General features: G+C 38.7%; 1 protein-coding gene across 1 annotated transcript in view; it reads right to left on the bottom strand.

Annotated features, from left to right (window-relative positions):
• Positions 1–14,328, bottom strand: part of RYR2 (ryanodine receptor 2) — a 717,900-nt gene that overhangs the window by 390,988 nt on the left and 312,584 nt on the right. Inside the window, exons 13-14 of the mRNA XM_084622892.1 lie at positions 4,438–4,602; positions 2,329–2,450 (exon numbers count right to left, since the gene is read on the bottom strand). Coding sequence (XP_084479018.1) covers positions 2,329–2,450; positions 4,438–4,602 — 287 coding nt within the window. The remainder of the gene's footprint in view (positions 1–2,328; positions 2,451–4,437; positions 4,603–14,328) is intronic.

Genomic DNA, 14,328 nt, shown 5'->3' with positions numbered 1-14,328 from the left:
GGTTGTTAGAATAGAAATATGGATGCCACTTGTACTTCTACATAATTTCTCTTCTTCAGCGTTACCTACATTTTTAAAATTGTTACCATAACAATACTTTTTCTCTCACTTTTTCCTGTATAGCATTCTTAGGAGCTTCTAAGAGAGCCTTCACAAAAAAGAAACTATCAAGGGCTTTACTCTACATTCTTTATTTCGAATGTCACATAATAGGCAACTCTTCTAGCAGGCACTTCTGTCTGTCACATCATGAGTAAATGGAGATTTACGTTTTCAATAAATTAGCATATCTATATATTATGGGTGAACATGGATCCAGGCCAGACACACTTGAAACCAATATCTCAGCTCTCTTTTGGCTTTGGGAAGGGAGTAGCATGAGACTCACTCATTATTTTGCTACTTCCAGCTACAGTCAGAAACAATACAAGAATGTCCTTTTGTGAGCTATTGGGTTAACAAAGAGGTTCAGGAATTAGGCTCTTACCAGTGCCATTTAAGAGAGGGTTCAGAGTGGGAAAGTTTACTATGCTGAGTTGCCTACAATTCTCTCATTCTCAGCAGGCCAAAATATTAATTGATAAAACAATTTATATACACTCCAAGATATTAGAGAAACAAATAACAACATAAAAGACAAAAAAGCAAACAAAGGGAGCACAGTGGAAAGAGAAAACTCGGTAAAATAATGATCTAATGGTGTGATGGGAAGGAGGAAGATTCAGGTTTTTCAGAAGAAAACATTTACAGCAAAATATTGAGATTACGAAGAAATAAAAATAAAATCTTTTTAAAAGATATAAATGGTAGGTGGAGATGTCAGAAATCATGACAATTCTAATGGTTCTAGAATTCCAATTCTTGGATTATTTTAAGACGGAGGAGGGAGAGGGATATGTTCTCTGAAAAAATTTTCCCAAAAAGTTCTAAAATGTTTTTGCAGAATCTCTCATACATTTCCAAAAAACTCAAAAGGTTTTATTTGTAAATCCATATTTGTCCAGGTTTGAAATTTCACAATACAGCAAAGAGTAAGAACTTAACCCCTGATCTAGCAAAGCACTCAAGGTCACGATTAATTTTCACATGAGTAGGTCCTTTGACTTCTTCTGGAGCTACTGTGAAGGTAAATTTAAGCATTACTTAAGAGCATTACTGGAACTGGGCCTAAGTTTGCAAAGTAAAATGATACAGCAAGGCAAGCAAGACAAGGAGGAGGAGAAAAGCAATGGAATTAAATTAAAGATTTTTGAATTTGAAAAATGACATCTCCAATTAAGTAGTGTGATGGAAAGGGCTATATCCTGCTTAACCTTGCATAACTATATAAGGAGCCCATAGGTAACGAGGTAGCGAAGGCAGATATCTTGCAATGCAGATGAGGACATGGCTCTAGTGTGATCCTGGCATAGCCTGCTAAGGACACTAGCAGATGCAAATATACCATGAAGGAATGTACATTCATGCCCACAACCCAAGGTCTGAAGACGAAAGTGCTTTGCTTGTTCCAGCTTTATTTTTAACCAGCATAAGGCAGTCTGGACACCTGGCAAACTATCCATAGAGTGGCCTTGAGCTAGTGGTATAGTTGAATAAAACTTATATTTTGTGCCACCAAATATATATGATAATAAACTGATTTTTTTATTTTTCTTTCGTGTCTTCACAAAACGATTTTGAAGGCCATGGTTTAGCTAACAGCAAGCTTATGACTTCACTCTTTAGTGTTGACTAAAAATCACTTAGTTTGGTCATAAGGCAATAAGAATAATATAAAACATATCAGCCAAAATGCAGTCACACTCAGTATTTTATTACCCACAATCAGAACAAATAAACAAAATCATAAAAAGCTCTAAGCAGGAAGGATGATTGCAATAATTGGTGCCCATCTACAACAGTTATTGTACTGTACTGCTACTATTTTATGCAACAACACTATTCTTTCATTTTTCCTGGCAAAAGCATCAATTTTAACTGTAGTTAGAAAATAAAGCACCTCATGGCCTGCTTGATAGCCTCACAAATTCTGGCAGATGAAATTTTTCTTTTATGTTTAGTTCGAATCTTAATGTCAACGTTAATGTTTATAAATTTATATCAAGGTTGGAGAAGGGAAGATTAGAAATGGAGAAAATAAATGGACAGTAATTCTTCTGCAGATTCCCCTTTGCTTATTGTTGATAAAGAATTACAAGGCCTATTATTGCAAATATTGGTCTATTTTTTTTTTGCAAAGCTAAATTGCTCACCGTGATGTCAATGATCATTTGGGGTGGGACATGGGAAAGGAAAAGGACGACAGAAAAGGTCCACAGTAAAACATACCTTATAAACCTGTTGAAAAGGAAGACTGTACTACGGATGACTCGTGCTGTATGGGATTCTTCATGCTGAGATCTGGACAAGGTCAAACCATCATCCATGTGGCCTTCATGGTGCATTATAGCCTGCAAGACAGAGACAAAGACCAGCTATTGCAAAGAAAAACAGAAGGAAGTTCCATGTTCCTTATTTGTAAAATATGTAGTGTGAGGGGAGGGGTGGAGTAAATACAAAAATACACACAGAGAAACCAAAGTTAATCAAAATCAGATTAGCCTGTAATTTAGTGCCTGGTATCCAGTTATACCCTGGTATTACTTAAAGCATGTCCAGTTCCATGACAATTTTAGTACTACCACTTCTGAAAGGCTTATCTACAAAGCCATCAGAAGTCAGTGTTTTCCACATTAAGGTCATATCAAAATATATATGGCTTTACCTCCATAGGAAAGTAAATATATGGGAATATATTAGGAATGGGAAACATAAGAACTATGCTGAACATCGGCTCTTTCCCCTTATCCACCTGCACATAAAACCTTCTAAAATTCAGCCACGTCCAGAAATGGCTGACCCTGGATGCCAACCCTTTTACTGGCCCTCTTTCTTAGTACACCCTGGATCACTAGAGAAAAGCCTAGATTTGATCATGACATCATGACTAGCTATTATGTTTTTAAAGATATTAAACCTAGTGTATTAAACGATGTCAGTTAACATATTCTTAAACACCACCTATGTTCTACCGTAAATGTTTGGGGATACTTTTCATGTAAAAAAATGTTGTACATACTAACAACATACATAAAGCAAACACTTTTCTTAACAGAGCTGTGTTTATGTTGATCATATGAGAAAACAACTTCAATGCACTGTTGTGCTTAACATTTTCCATGCACAAGAATAAAAAATCAAAGTTATGGTTTCCCATTACTTGGCTGTTGTAGGCCTAATCCAGTGCCCACTGATTTCAGTAGTAGTCTTTCTATTGAGTTCAATGCATTTTGGATCATGTCCAAGTTGCTGTGCAAATTATAACTTCAAATTTCCTGAGTGTGTGAGAGTGTAAAATCTTAATCATAATATTACATTGTTGTTGTTGCCACCTTACTTGTTAAATATTGAAAGATAAATTTAAACACAGAAAGGCAAACTGCTGGTGCATTTATCCGATGAACTCATTCAAATAAATTGATATTTCAGACAAACATTCACAGTGAACACAGGATTTATTTTATCTCAGGCATTTTCTTCATTAAGAATTAATGTCATGCCATGTTAGAAATTTAAAAATAAAAAAAATGTGCAAATATAGCATCTGAAACATGGCTCAAGAGTGAAAAGCACCTTTTCCCCTCCTTTTCAATGCTCCGATAACCACAAATAGAATCATCATATTTCAGGGGAAAAAATACACCTCTGGACTGAAAATAAGAATCAAAAATTTCTGCACAAAAGGCAATATTTTCAGAACATTGCCCACACCTGAAAGCACAGATGTTCAGTTCAAGTGCTTTCTCAACACAACTATAGACCACTGGAGAACAGAATTCTACATGGTACTGTTAGCATTCTCAGACGGTTATATGGTTCTTTCCTGCAATGAGCCAAACAGCTTTCCTTTGAGCACTATCAAATTCAAGAACATTTGTAAGCTAACAGCTGTAGACTAACAAGAGTAGTTGGATTTAGTTTTTAACTTAAGGAATTGATGCAGGCTGCCATCTTGATTTTCAAGGCTTTAGGATACATCTCCATTGCAAGAAATGATGTGTCTTAACTCTGGTTAGCTAACCCTACGGAGCTTACTCAGGTTAAAACAGTGAAGGCACAGCGACTTGACTTTCAACACGGGTTAGCAGCTCGAGTTAAAAGTCCTTAGGGGAGCCAAACTGCTCTGTCTTCACTGCTATTTTAACCTAAGTTAAGACCACACTTTTATTTTATTTTTATATTTATATTTATTAGAAGACAACCCCTAATATTTGATAGAAAGGAAGGCTTAAAATATTGAAGATGTAGAAATTAACAGCAGCCTTTGATTTTCTTCAATTTTTCCCATGTCGCACACAGTTGTGAGTGAATGAAATGTATCCTTACTCACGGTCTTACCTTGCGTTGCACAGATCCCATTCTTACAGACTTTGCATCCACAGACTGGTACGTGAGCCACAGGCCTGTGTCTGCATGTTGTATGTAGCATACTGAGTCACCATACTTTATTTCAGATGCTCCCATTCCATCAACCTCTTTTCTCATCCCTATATCCAATTTTTCCTAAAGTGAAAAAAGGTGCAAGCCCAATTAATCAATAAACACAGCAACAAACATTGAATGCTGGATGTTATTTTCATTGGTTGAAGGAACTGTAAGAACACTGTAGACATTGTTGTATTCCCTCATTGCCAAAATGATTAATAAAGGGGGAAGCAATAAAAACCACTAGCTTGTCAGCCAAATACTTGAATGAAGAGAGAGAGAGAGATCTTCTCTGTACAAAATCCAGGTGAACATTATTGAAGAACATATTTTATATTCTATGATCTGATTTTCCAGTCAGTTTAATCCCAGTGAGCTAGCATAAAATGGTATAAACAAAATGGAGAATCAGACCTTATATTGGTTAATCAGATTTCAGTTTTACTAGCCTATGCTCTCTGCAGAGCATTCCTCAGAGGTACAAATTCTGCTCATCCTACTCAATCTTCAATTAGCAGGAGTTCTGCACAAGCAACACCAGTACGACAGATCTCAAAGTAGTTCAGGTAAAGAAAACAAGAAAGTCTGCTCCAGTATACAACTATGTGTCTGAAAACACGAGACATAACAGGCATACTGGGTCAGACCAACGGTCCATCCAGCCCAGCATCTGTCTTCTGAGAGTGGCCAATGCCCAACGCTTCAGAACACGGCAATTTCCAGTGACCCATCCCCTTTCATCCACTCCCAGCTTCCGGCGGGTGGAGGTTTATGGGCACCCAGTTGCATCCGTGACCATCTCAGCTAATAGCCAATGATGAACAGGGATTGTTTAGCCTGCAGAAGAGAAGAATGAGGGGGGATTTGATAGCTGCTTTCAACTACCTGAAAGGGGGTTCCAAAGAGGATGGCTCTAGACTGTTCTCAATGGTAGCAGATGACAGAATGAGGAGTAATGGTCTCAAGTTGCAGTGGGGGAGGTTTAGATTGGATATTAGGAAAAACTTTTTCACTAAGAGGGTGGTGAAACACTGGAATGCGTTACCTAGGGAGGTGGTAGAATCTCCCTCCTTAGAGGTTTTTAAGGTCAGGCTTGACAAAACCCTGGCTGGGATGATTTAACTGGGAATTGGTCCTGCTTCGAGCAGGGGGTTGGACTAGATGACCTTCTGGGGTCCCTTCCAACCCTGATATTCTATGATTCTATGAACCTGTCCTTCATGAAAGTGTCTAATACTTTTTTGACCCCACTTATGCTTCTGGCCTTCACAACATTGCATGGCAACAAGTTCCACGGGCTAATAGCACCATGTGAAGAACTACCTCCTTTTAAGCCCACTGCCTATTAATTTCTTTGGGTGATCCCTGTGAAGGGGTAAATAACACTTCCATACTCATTTTCTCCACACCATTCATGATTTTATAGACCTATCATATCCCCTCTCCCCCTTAGTCCCCTCTTTTCTAAGTTGATCTTTTCAATGTCTAATCATTTTTGATGTCCTCCTCTGTACCTTTCCCAATTCTAATACATCTTTTTTGAGATACTGCATGCAGTTCTGGTTGCCTATTTGAAGTGTGCCCAAACCGTGGATTTATGGAGTAACATTATGACATATTCTGTCTTATCTATCCCTTTCCTAATGGCTCCTAACATTATTAGTTTTTTGTTTTTTGGTTTTTTTTACTGCCGCTGCCCATTGAGCGGATGTCTTCAGAGAATTATGCACAACAATTCCAAGATCTCGAGTGCTAACAGCTAATATAAACCCTATCATTTTGTTTATATCATTAGGATTATGTTTTCCAATGTGTATTTCTTTGTACTTAATATTGAATTTCACCTGCCACTTTGCTGCTGTCACCCAGTTTTGTGAAATCCCTTTTGTAAGTCTTTGCAGGCAGCTCTGGACTTAACCATCTTGAATAATTTTGTATCTGCAAACTTTATCACCTCACTGTTTCCCCTTTTTCCAGATCTTTTACAAAGATGTTAAACAGCCAGGTCCAAGTACAGATCCTTGAGGATCCCACTATTTCCCTCTCTCCATTGTGAAAACTGATCACTTTTTCCCACCCTTTGTTTTCTGTCTTTAACCAGTCACTGATCCATGGGAGGACCTTCCCTCTTACCCTGGGTTTGCTTACTTTGCTTAAAAGCCTTTGGTGCTTGTCAAAGGCTTTCTGAAAGTCCAAGTACATTATATCAGTTGGATCACCCTTGTCCACATGCTTGATGATTCCCTCAAAGAATTCTAATACATTGGTGAGGAATGAATTCCCTTTACAAAAGATGTGTTGATTCTTCCCCAACATATCGTGTTCATCTGTGTGTCTGATAATTCTGCTCTTTACTACAGTTTCAACCAATTTGCCTAGTGCCAAAGTTAGGCTTACTGGCCTGAAATTGCCAGGACTGCCTCTGAAGCCTTTTTTTAAAAAATCAGCATTACATTAGCTACCCTCCAATAATCTTACAGAGGCTGATTTAACTGATAGGTTACATACCACTGGTCCCTCATCTCCAGCCCCTGCCCTGAGCCAGGGTCTGCTGCGGTCTTGACCTGGCGGATTGTAAGCAGGCCCTGCAGCCCAGTGGGAGCCCTTCCAGTCGCAGTTTTGTTATCTCTGGCTATTCTCTCATAGCCCCAGCCACTGCTAGCCTCAGTCTCAAGGAAGGAGCCTGTTTCAAAAGGTCTCTGAATAGTCCCACAGTCCAGTTCTGCCTTAAGGAATTTCTCAATAAGGTATGCTGCCTCCTCCAGGCAGGTTACCTGGTAGCATATGACAAAACTTCTCCTGCACCACCATCTCTACAGTTTTCTGTGGGGAACATACCTCGAGCTTTAACCAGCAAGAACAGAAATCCCATAACTGTTGAGCCTCTGCTCAAAGCCAAGAGTCTGGGACAAATTCTTCCAATCATAACTAGCAAAAATATCCTTCTTTGCTGGTCCCAAATAGTCCACATGCCTGCATTCAATGCTCGATAGGCCTTTGGGGAGGTCCCCTCCATAGCACCATGTGCAGTCTGAGCCTTCCCTGTCAAGGACAGGGTTTCTTTTGATGGCCCACACATCTTAGGGCTATTGGTGCGCACCTGCCCCCTGTTCAAAGATCTCCAGGGAGGCCTCGGGGTTCTCCTCCAGCCCCATCTTAGTGAAGAAATCCTCCCCGATACAGAAGTAACCAAGGCATCACCCTCATCTGAGAGTTCCAGCCATCCTGATCCAGCAGTTAGAGCAGAAACCGCTGCTGCTGCCATTGAGACTACTGTTGCTGCTTGTGCTTGTTGTGTTGTTGCTTCTGGATCAAGAGCTGCTGCAGCTACTACAGTGGCTGACATCATTTCCCCAGCCATTTCAACAGGGCCTCCCTACCTATTTCTGTCTTCCGGCTATAGTAACTGTTTGTATGTATTCTCCACCAAGTGTCAGCTGGCGGGCACAATGTATTATTTAAACACAAAAACGTGAAGTAACACAAAACAAAGCGATTCCCCTGACCAACACCAGCTGCAGTCTCCAAAGGTCTTTCCCTACCCCTGCTCAGCTACAAAGAGGGCATGCCCCTTCCTTCAGTCCCCTGCAGAGTCATGTGACAGGCTGGTAGCTGTTAACCTTCTCTTGGCTGTTCCACCCTTTCACACCAATGCTTTGGGAATGACTAGAATGGTTCTAGCATAGCAACCGCAGCAGTCTGGGGACGCGGCTTGATAGTGAAGGCTGTCAAGGGATATTTGTCTTGAATTAAAGAGAAACACAATCTCCGAGTTAGTGAGGGATTTGCAATGCATTGCTTACGTAAATGGAGTAGTCATGAGTATCATCAGAAAGTTTTTGTTCACAAATATGACTGGATTTCTACCTCCTACAAAAATTATAAATGCATTCTGAAGCACTTGAAAAAAGTTCTAAATTATTGTTCACAGAGAATTCTTAAACTTAAGTTTGGTAACATTAGGCATCCTAAGAAAATATATTCATTGATTCACTTCATTAAATTGCTTTTGATGCAGATTTTAATCTTGCTCTGTTTGAATTCCTGGGGTGATTTAAATTCTTTTCTTCCTCCAGCCAATTATTTGATATATTGTAATAGTTGACTTGTTCATGCATCTGATACTGATTGTAGAATATACTTTTAGCTCATAATTAATTCATGGATATTTGCTTTAGATATATTATTTGTTCATATCATGTCTCTTAGTGTTGTATTACATTACATTATTTTAAAATGTAATACAAATATGTGGAGATAACAAAAATGTAAAAATGTGAAAGCTTTTATAATAGGAAGCTGTGTGCAAATACTGATGCAAGAATCACCACATTAGGTCCCATTGTTACTTGAACAAATGACTGCCCTGCACTGTAAGCAGGGTGGCCTTTGTTCAGGCTTGCTGGAGGAAGGCAGTAGTGCTTTATGGCGGTGGGGATGAGGGGGAAACAAGGTCAGAACCTGCTGTAAAAAGGTGGTGTTGGTCAGCTTTGCAGCCCTGATGCACCCCCTTGGAATGTAAGGGTGTAAGGCTTTAAAGGTGCAAGTTCTGGCATTGGAAACCCCTTTCTCCACACAGCAGGCAAGGTAGCAAGTTGTGTGCAAATACTGATGCAGTAATCACCACATTAGGTCCCACTGTTACTTGAACAAATGAAAAGCTGATTTCAAGCTTCTGAATTGCCAAAAAGCACTAGTCTTTTTTAACTAGAGGCATTTATCCATGTACTTCCACAGTCTAAGATTGTCTTTTTCAGTTTGGCTTCTCTAAGACTTTACTACAAACTTTAAGCATAGGAAGTTTTTGTCTCTCTCCTGTGGACAAAAGGTGGAAAACGTCTAACAAAACCACAATTTGAAAGAGTGGCCATCTCAGGTTCTGATGTCCAGAAACAGATAAAATCAGTATTATAAAGAGGACAGGGCTCCACTGAACATGGGTAACTATGGTAGAAAAAATATATTTACATTTGTCCCTACTAACATAGGGTATTATAATACTCACTGCATTGTTTTGTTAATTCAAAATGTGTATTAATAAATGTACTCTGTAAAGTATCATCTTAACATGATATATATGGAAAGGGAAAGGAAAGTTTAAATTAAAATATTCAGTACTTTCTTTAACAAATATCAACTGTTATAGAGAATAAAGACACGGCTAGAACATATCTGAGGTGGAGTGGAAGCTACAACAATGGTTAACATCATTCACTTACTGTGTAAGGTTGCATGCTGACAATGTGAAAAGCACGATCTCAGTCCCCACCTCAATCCAAAGAACTTTCCTTGGCAACTAACAAACAAGTCAAGTTTTTGTTTAGAATGAACTGAAACACATTCAGCTTAACTCTTTCCATAATTGTTATCAGTGTTACAAGGCACTCCGGGACCATCAGCTATTGCCCCATATAGGTCATGCCTATATCAATTTTATAGTATTTTGAATTCTATAGACAGCATGATGACGTGTGAAGAATATAGAGGCTAGGAAAGCTAGGGAGTGAAGGATGGACTGTGGTAGATGGGAAACTGGAAAGGAGGAGATGTGAGAGGAGGCATGGGTATAGGGGAAAGTGGAAGTAGCATGGCAGAGAGGAGGCAGTTGTATGCTGGGCTGCACATGAGGGTAAGAGGAAACTGCAGGGTGCTCCAGGGAAAGTCAGAGCAGGATGATGCCTTCCTGGTAATACATACGCAGACAGTTTAAACAGGTTCAGAGGACTCATCATATGATCTAATATAAACCACCTCATCGCTGTCAGAGAAAAGGTTGAAATTATCACACTATGATTTGGTAGTGATATGATGCCTGCTGGACAATCTCCACATTATGAAGGACCCCATGCCACTTTATCTGTAATGCTACAGCCCTTAATTACATGATCACATGCTATTTTCCTCTTTCCCCCCTCCCCCAACTGGACATTTTCCCCAGTGTGATTAACTTTATTATATTTATAAAGCAAGAGCTCTGCATAGTTATATCTCCACCGTACTGAAATCACACTTGTGACATTTTTCAGAGTAACAGCTGTGTTAGTCTGTATTTGCAAAAAGAAAAGGAGTACTTGTGGCACCTTAGTCTGTAAGGTGCCACAAGTACTCCTTTTCTTTTTACTTGTGACATTGTCAGCACACCAACTTCTAAAGCACGCTAAAGTTCAGAATTCTTCACACTCCATTCATTAAATCAGAATACAAAGAACCGAATTCACTGGTATGCTCCACTCCAGTGTAGTAAAGCAACCATAAACCTATCTTAACTGGACAATTTTAGTTTGAACAATTCTAACAGAATCTTCCAAAATTGAGCCTGGTGAACAGCTCTCCCCAAAAGGAAATCATCATAAATACAGGTCTTTTTCTGTGCATACCACCTTGTACTTTTAAAGGCTAATGTAACATAACTGTATCTTAATATCAGTGTTGAATGTGCATGATTCAATCTACTTAGACTTGAAAGTGTGTTTTTACTTCAATATTTCTATATAGTGCCTGTGCAATATGCATACTAAAGATTCACATAATTAAGTTTTGCTCTTGGAATTTTACCCTTTATCATCATCCCCTTCCCGTAATTTTTGTGGCATTCCTTTGACGTTGACATTCTATCAGATGTCAATGAATAGAAAGCTACAGTATGACTTGTGTTTTCAAGTGACATTTTAATGGATTTCCTGAGCTCTTTTAAAAAGAGTCAGACTGGATGCGTAATACTCACAAGTGTATCATAATGCAGCATTTTATTAAAATTGACATATTTCAGCCCCCTCAAAAATCAGGGGGTGTTGTTTAAAAGTTAGTGGGAGAAAAGAAGAGACTTTTGTATAGAAAGAAGAAACATGATAAAGCTGAATATTTATTATGTAATGATATTTTTCCACTACACAAAAAGAAAATGCTAAAGTCTTATTTACAATATACAAACCCCACACATTTAAACTACTGCAAAAGGCATATTTTTATGGCAGTTTTGCTTACTTACTTAGGGCTGCAATCCTGCAAATAGTTCCACTCTGGCAGACTCTGCTCCCAGAAGCCAAAAGGACATCCACATGGAACAGTTTGCAGAAACAGGGCATATGAGATTGTTCAAACCTCCTTTACTAAGAACCTGCCAACATGTCTCCAGTGTTCTATTGACTGTGGAGTAACCAAACTTCTGATCATCCAAATGTATTTTAGTTCCCCCATGCATTTCAAGAATCTGAATCCCACTACAATTCTCCTTTATGTATGTGTTTAGCCTCCCTGAAATGAGGGTTATCTGCTGCAGCATCTGTATTTTGTTTAGCATGTCCTGAGGAGGATATTTCAAGCACTTCTCGGGATTCCAAGTACTCAGTGTTCTGTGCCTAAGTAACCCCTAAAGAATTTTCAATGGGTTAGGAATGCAGCAATTTTAAAATCAGCATATCAAAATAAATCTACTTTACATGATCAATTATTGGATTAAAAAATGGCATTTACATGAATTAGTTTTTTATTCTTCTATAGAAAATGCTAGAAGTAATCCTAGACAGCTGTGTGCTATAGGGCAATAACCTCTACATTCTATCAGCCTTATTGACAATTAGAATTGTTTGCTTAAATTATTTCAAGAGAAAAAAATTATATTAAACTTATGTTTTACATTAATACCCGAGTCCTTACTCAATAGTTCAGTTCATTACTATAGGTTGATCATTGTTTTACACATTTTGATGGGGGCACTTACACATTTGGACATGGCATTTGACAAGACAGAGTTTAAGACCCAGTCCTTGGATGTAAGAAGCTGTGTAGCTACAGCCAACAACCCAGCAATTTAACTAAGAAACCACGGAACTCCTTCTGATTTATCAAGTCTGTTTAGAAACAAGCACCTGACTCCTAAAAGAGCTGGGGAATTTAAAACAGCAGCCAGAAGAACATCTCCTCCAGCATCTAGATATAGACAGATGGTATATTTCCCTATTCTCTCCCATGGCAGATTTTCAATTACAGCATTCTTTAGCTACATCTTCAGTTTGCACTCTAGTGGATAGAAGTTTTAATTTCTCTTTTGAGCTGTGATTGGGGGGAAAAACCCTTATAAAGCCCCAGTCAACTTCTAAATCAAATTTCCAGCTGAAAAATTTGTTCTTGCTATTATAGCAAGCACCACTGAAGATTACCACAACTCAAATAGAAAATCTCTTTTTTTCCCCAGTTTGTTTGTCTTGTGACTATGTATATAGTTAGCTTCCCTGATTTGTCACTGGTCAGGTGTCCTACCCTCATGTAGAACTCTCACATGAATGGTCCTCCCCAGGCTCTGCAAGAGCATTTACCAGTGACAGCGGCAAAGCTGAAATTGAACACACTTCAGGCCAGCATGTGCACACAAATGTAAGGAGGGGTGGCCCTAGGTATGTTGCTCCCAGGACCCTCCAATGATCCTTATAAAACACAACAGTGAGCAGAAAAAGGCCCAAACTTATTCTTTATTTATTTAAAGGAATTTTTAAAACCTCAGGACAAACTATTTAAAATGTGCCCTCTCTGACAACTTGAGATTATCCCTTTGACTATGTCCATTCCACAGCTTCCACAAGCTGGTGAAAAAGCTACTATATTGACCAACCTCACACAAGAAATAGGAGAAATTCCCATTAATCTTGAATCTGTAATCCTCTGTTAGTAGAGTATAGTTGTGTATTCCCAAGCTACATTAAAGGATGCAGTTATGGCATTCAGCAGCCCATAAACAGCTACATATAAAAGAGTTGACGAATACTGAATTCTGCATCAGTATTGGTTTTAATTACTGACCTCAAACAATTGTTTGTGAGAAATATTAAAGAAAGAAAGAGAGGGAACTGACAAAAATTTAGATAAAGTATATAACAGAAATGGGCATAAAACAAATCCACTGATCTGAATGCCTGTGAACTTTACATATGGATCAGAACTAAGTGGTTTGGAAGTTTCTCACATATATTGGTGGCCCCGGTGTAGGAGGAGGAGAAATGGTTGTAAATTTAAAAGAAGAAATAAACTATCTTAAAAACCGAATGCATTTTAGTTCTGTTTTATTTAACAATGATCATTCTTACTGAAATATATAATTGGTCAAAAACCTGACTTTCAGAAAATAATCCTTCCCACGTGAAAATGCTGTTTGTTGCTCACAATATCAATTTTCAAATTAAAATTCTAACTATTTAATGTGTGATGAAGTTTTGGGCATCACATTTCTTTATTTTGCAAAGATGTTTAAAGAACATTAATACGAGAGAATATTCTGATTTTTTTTTTCAGTTCCTTCTGCCAGTCAAAACCGGGTCCTGATATCTAAACTGTAAATAGCCCCACAATACATACTGTGTTCAATTCATGACACAAGCCATAACAGTGCTTTCTCAATTGCACCTGCAGTTAGTTATTGCCTGCAGAGGTGCTGGTGTGTACCTCTGAGGTCGTGGAAGGAGGCATTATAACCAAAGAAGCACTGGAATGAGGGTGAACAGGACTTGCTGCCCCCGTAGGAAAAATGTAGTTGGCTTTCTTGACATATTCCTCCTGCTGATGTTCGTCACTGTAGAGGTAGTCAAGGCCATGCCCTGCTCAGATACATTCCTTCTGAGCTGACTAGTATTACAGGCTCATGAGCACACAGCAAAATTTCAGCTGCTTTCTCCAATTCAGGGGAAAGAGACTCCAGACTTCCCTCCTCTAAAGAACTCATTCTGGGATAGCTATGATTTGACCACACTTAAGTTTGATACCATCGAGCAAGAAACTTTGGGTTAATTTTTCCCCCACTGCTAAATCTGAGGC

This window comes from Lepidochelys olivacea (assembly GCF_965140295.1).
Source record: "Lepidochelys olivacea isolate rLepOli2 genome assembly, chromosome: 3".
NCBI classification, from domain to species: Eukaryota; Metazoa; Chordata; order Testudines; family Cheloniidae; genus Lepidochelys; species Lepidochelys olivacea.
Note: the sequence above shows the minus strand (reverse complement) of the source record. Positions and strands in the feature narration are given on the sequence as shown.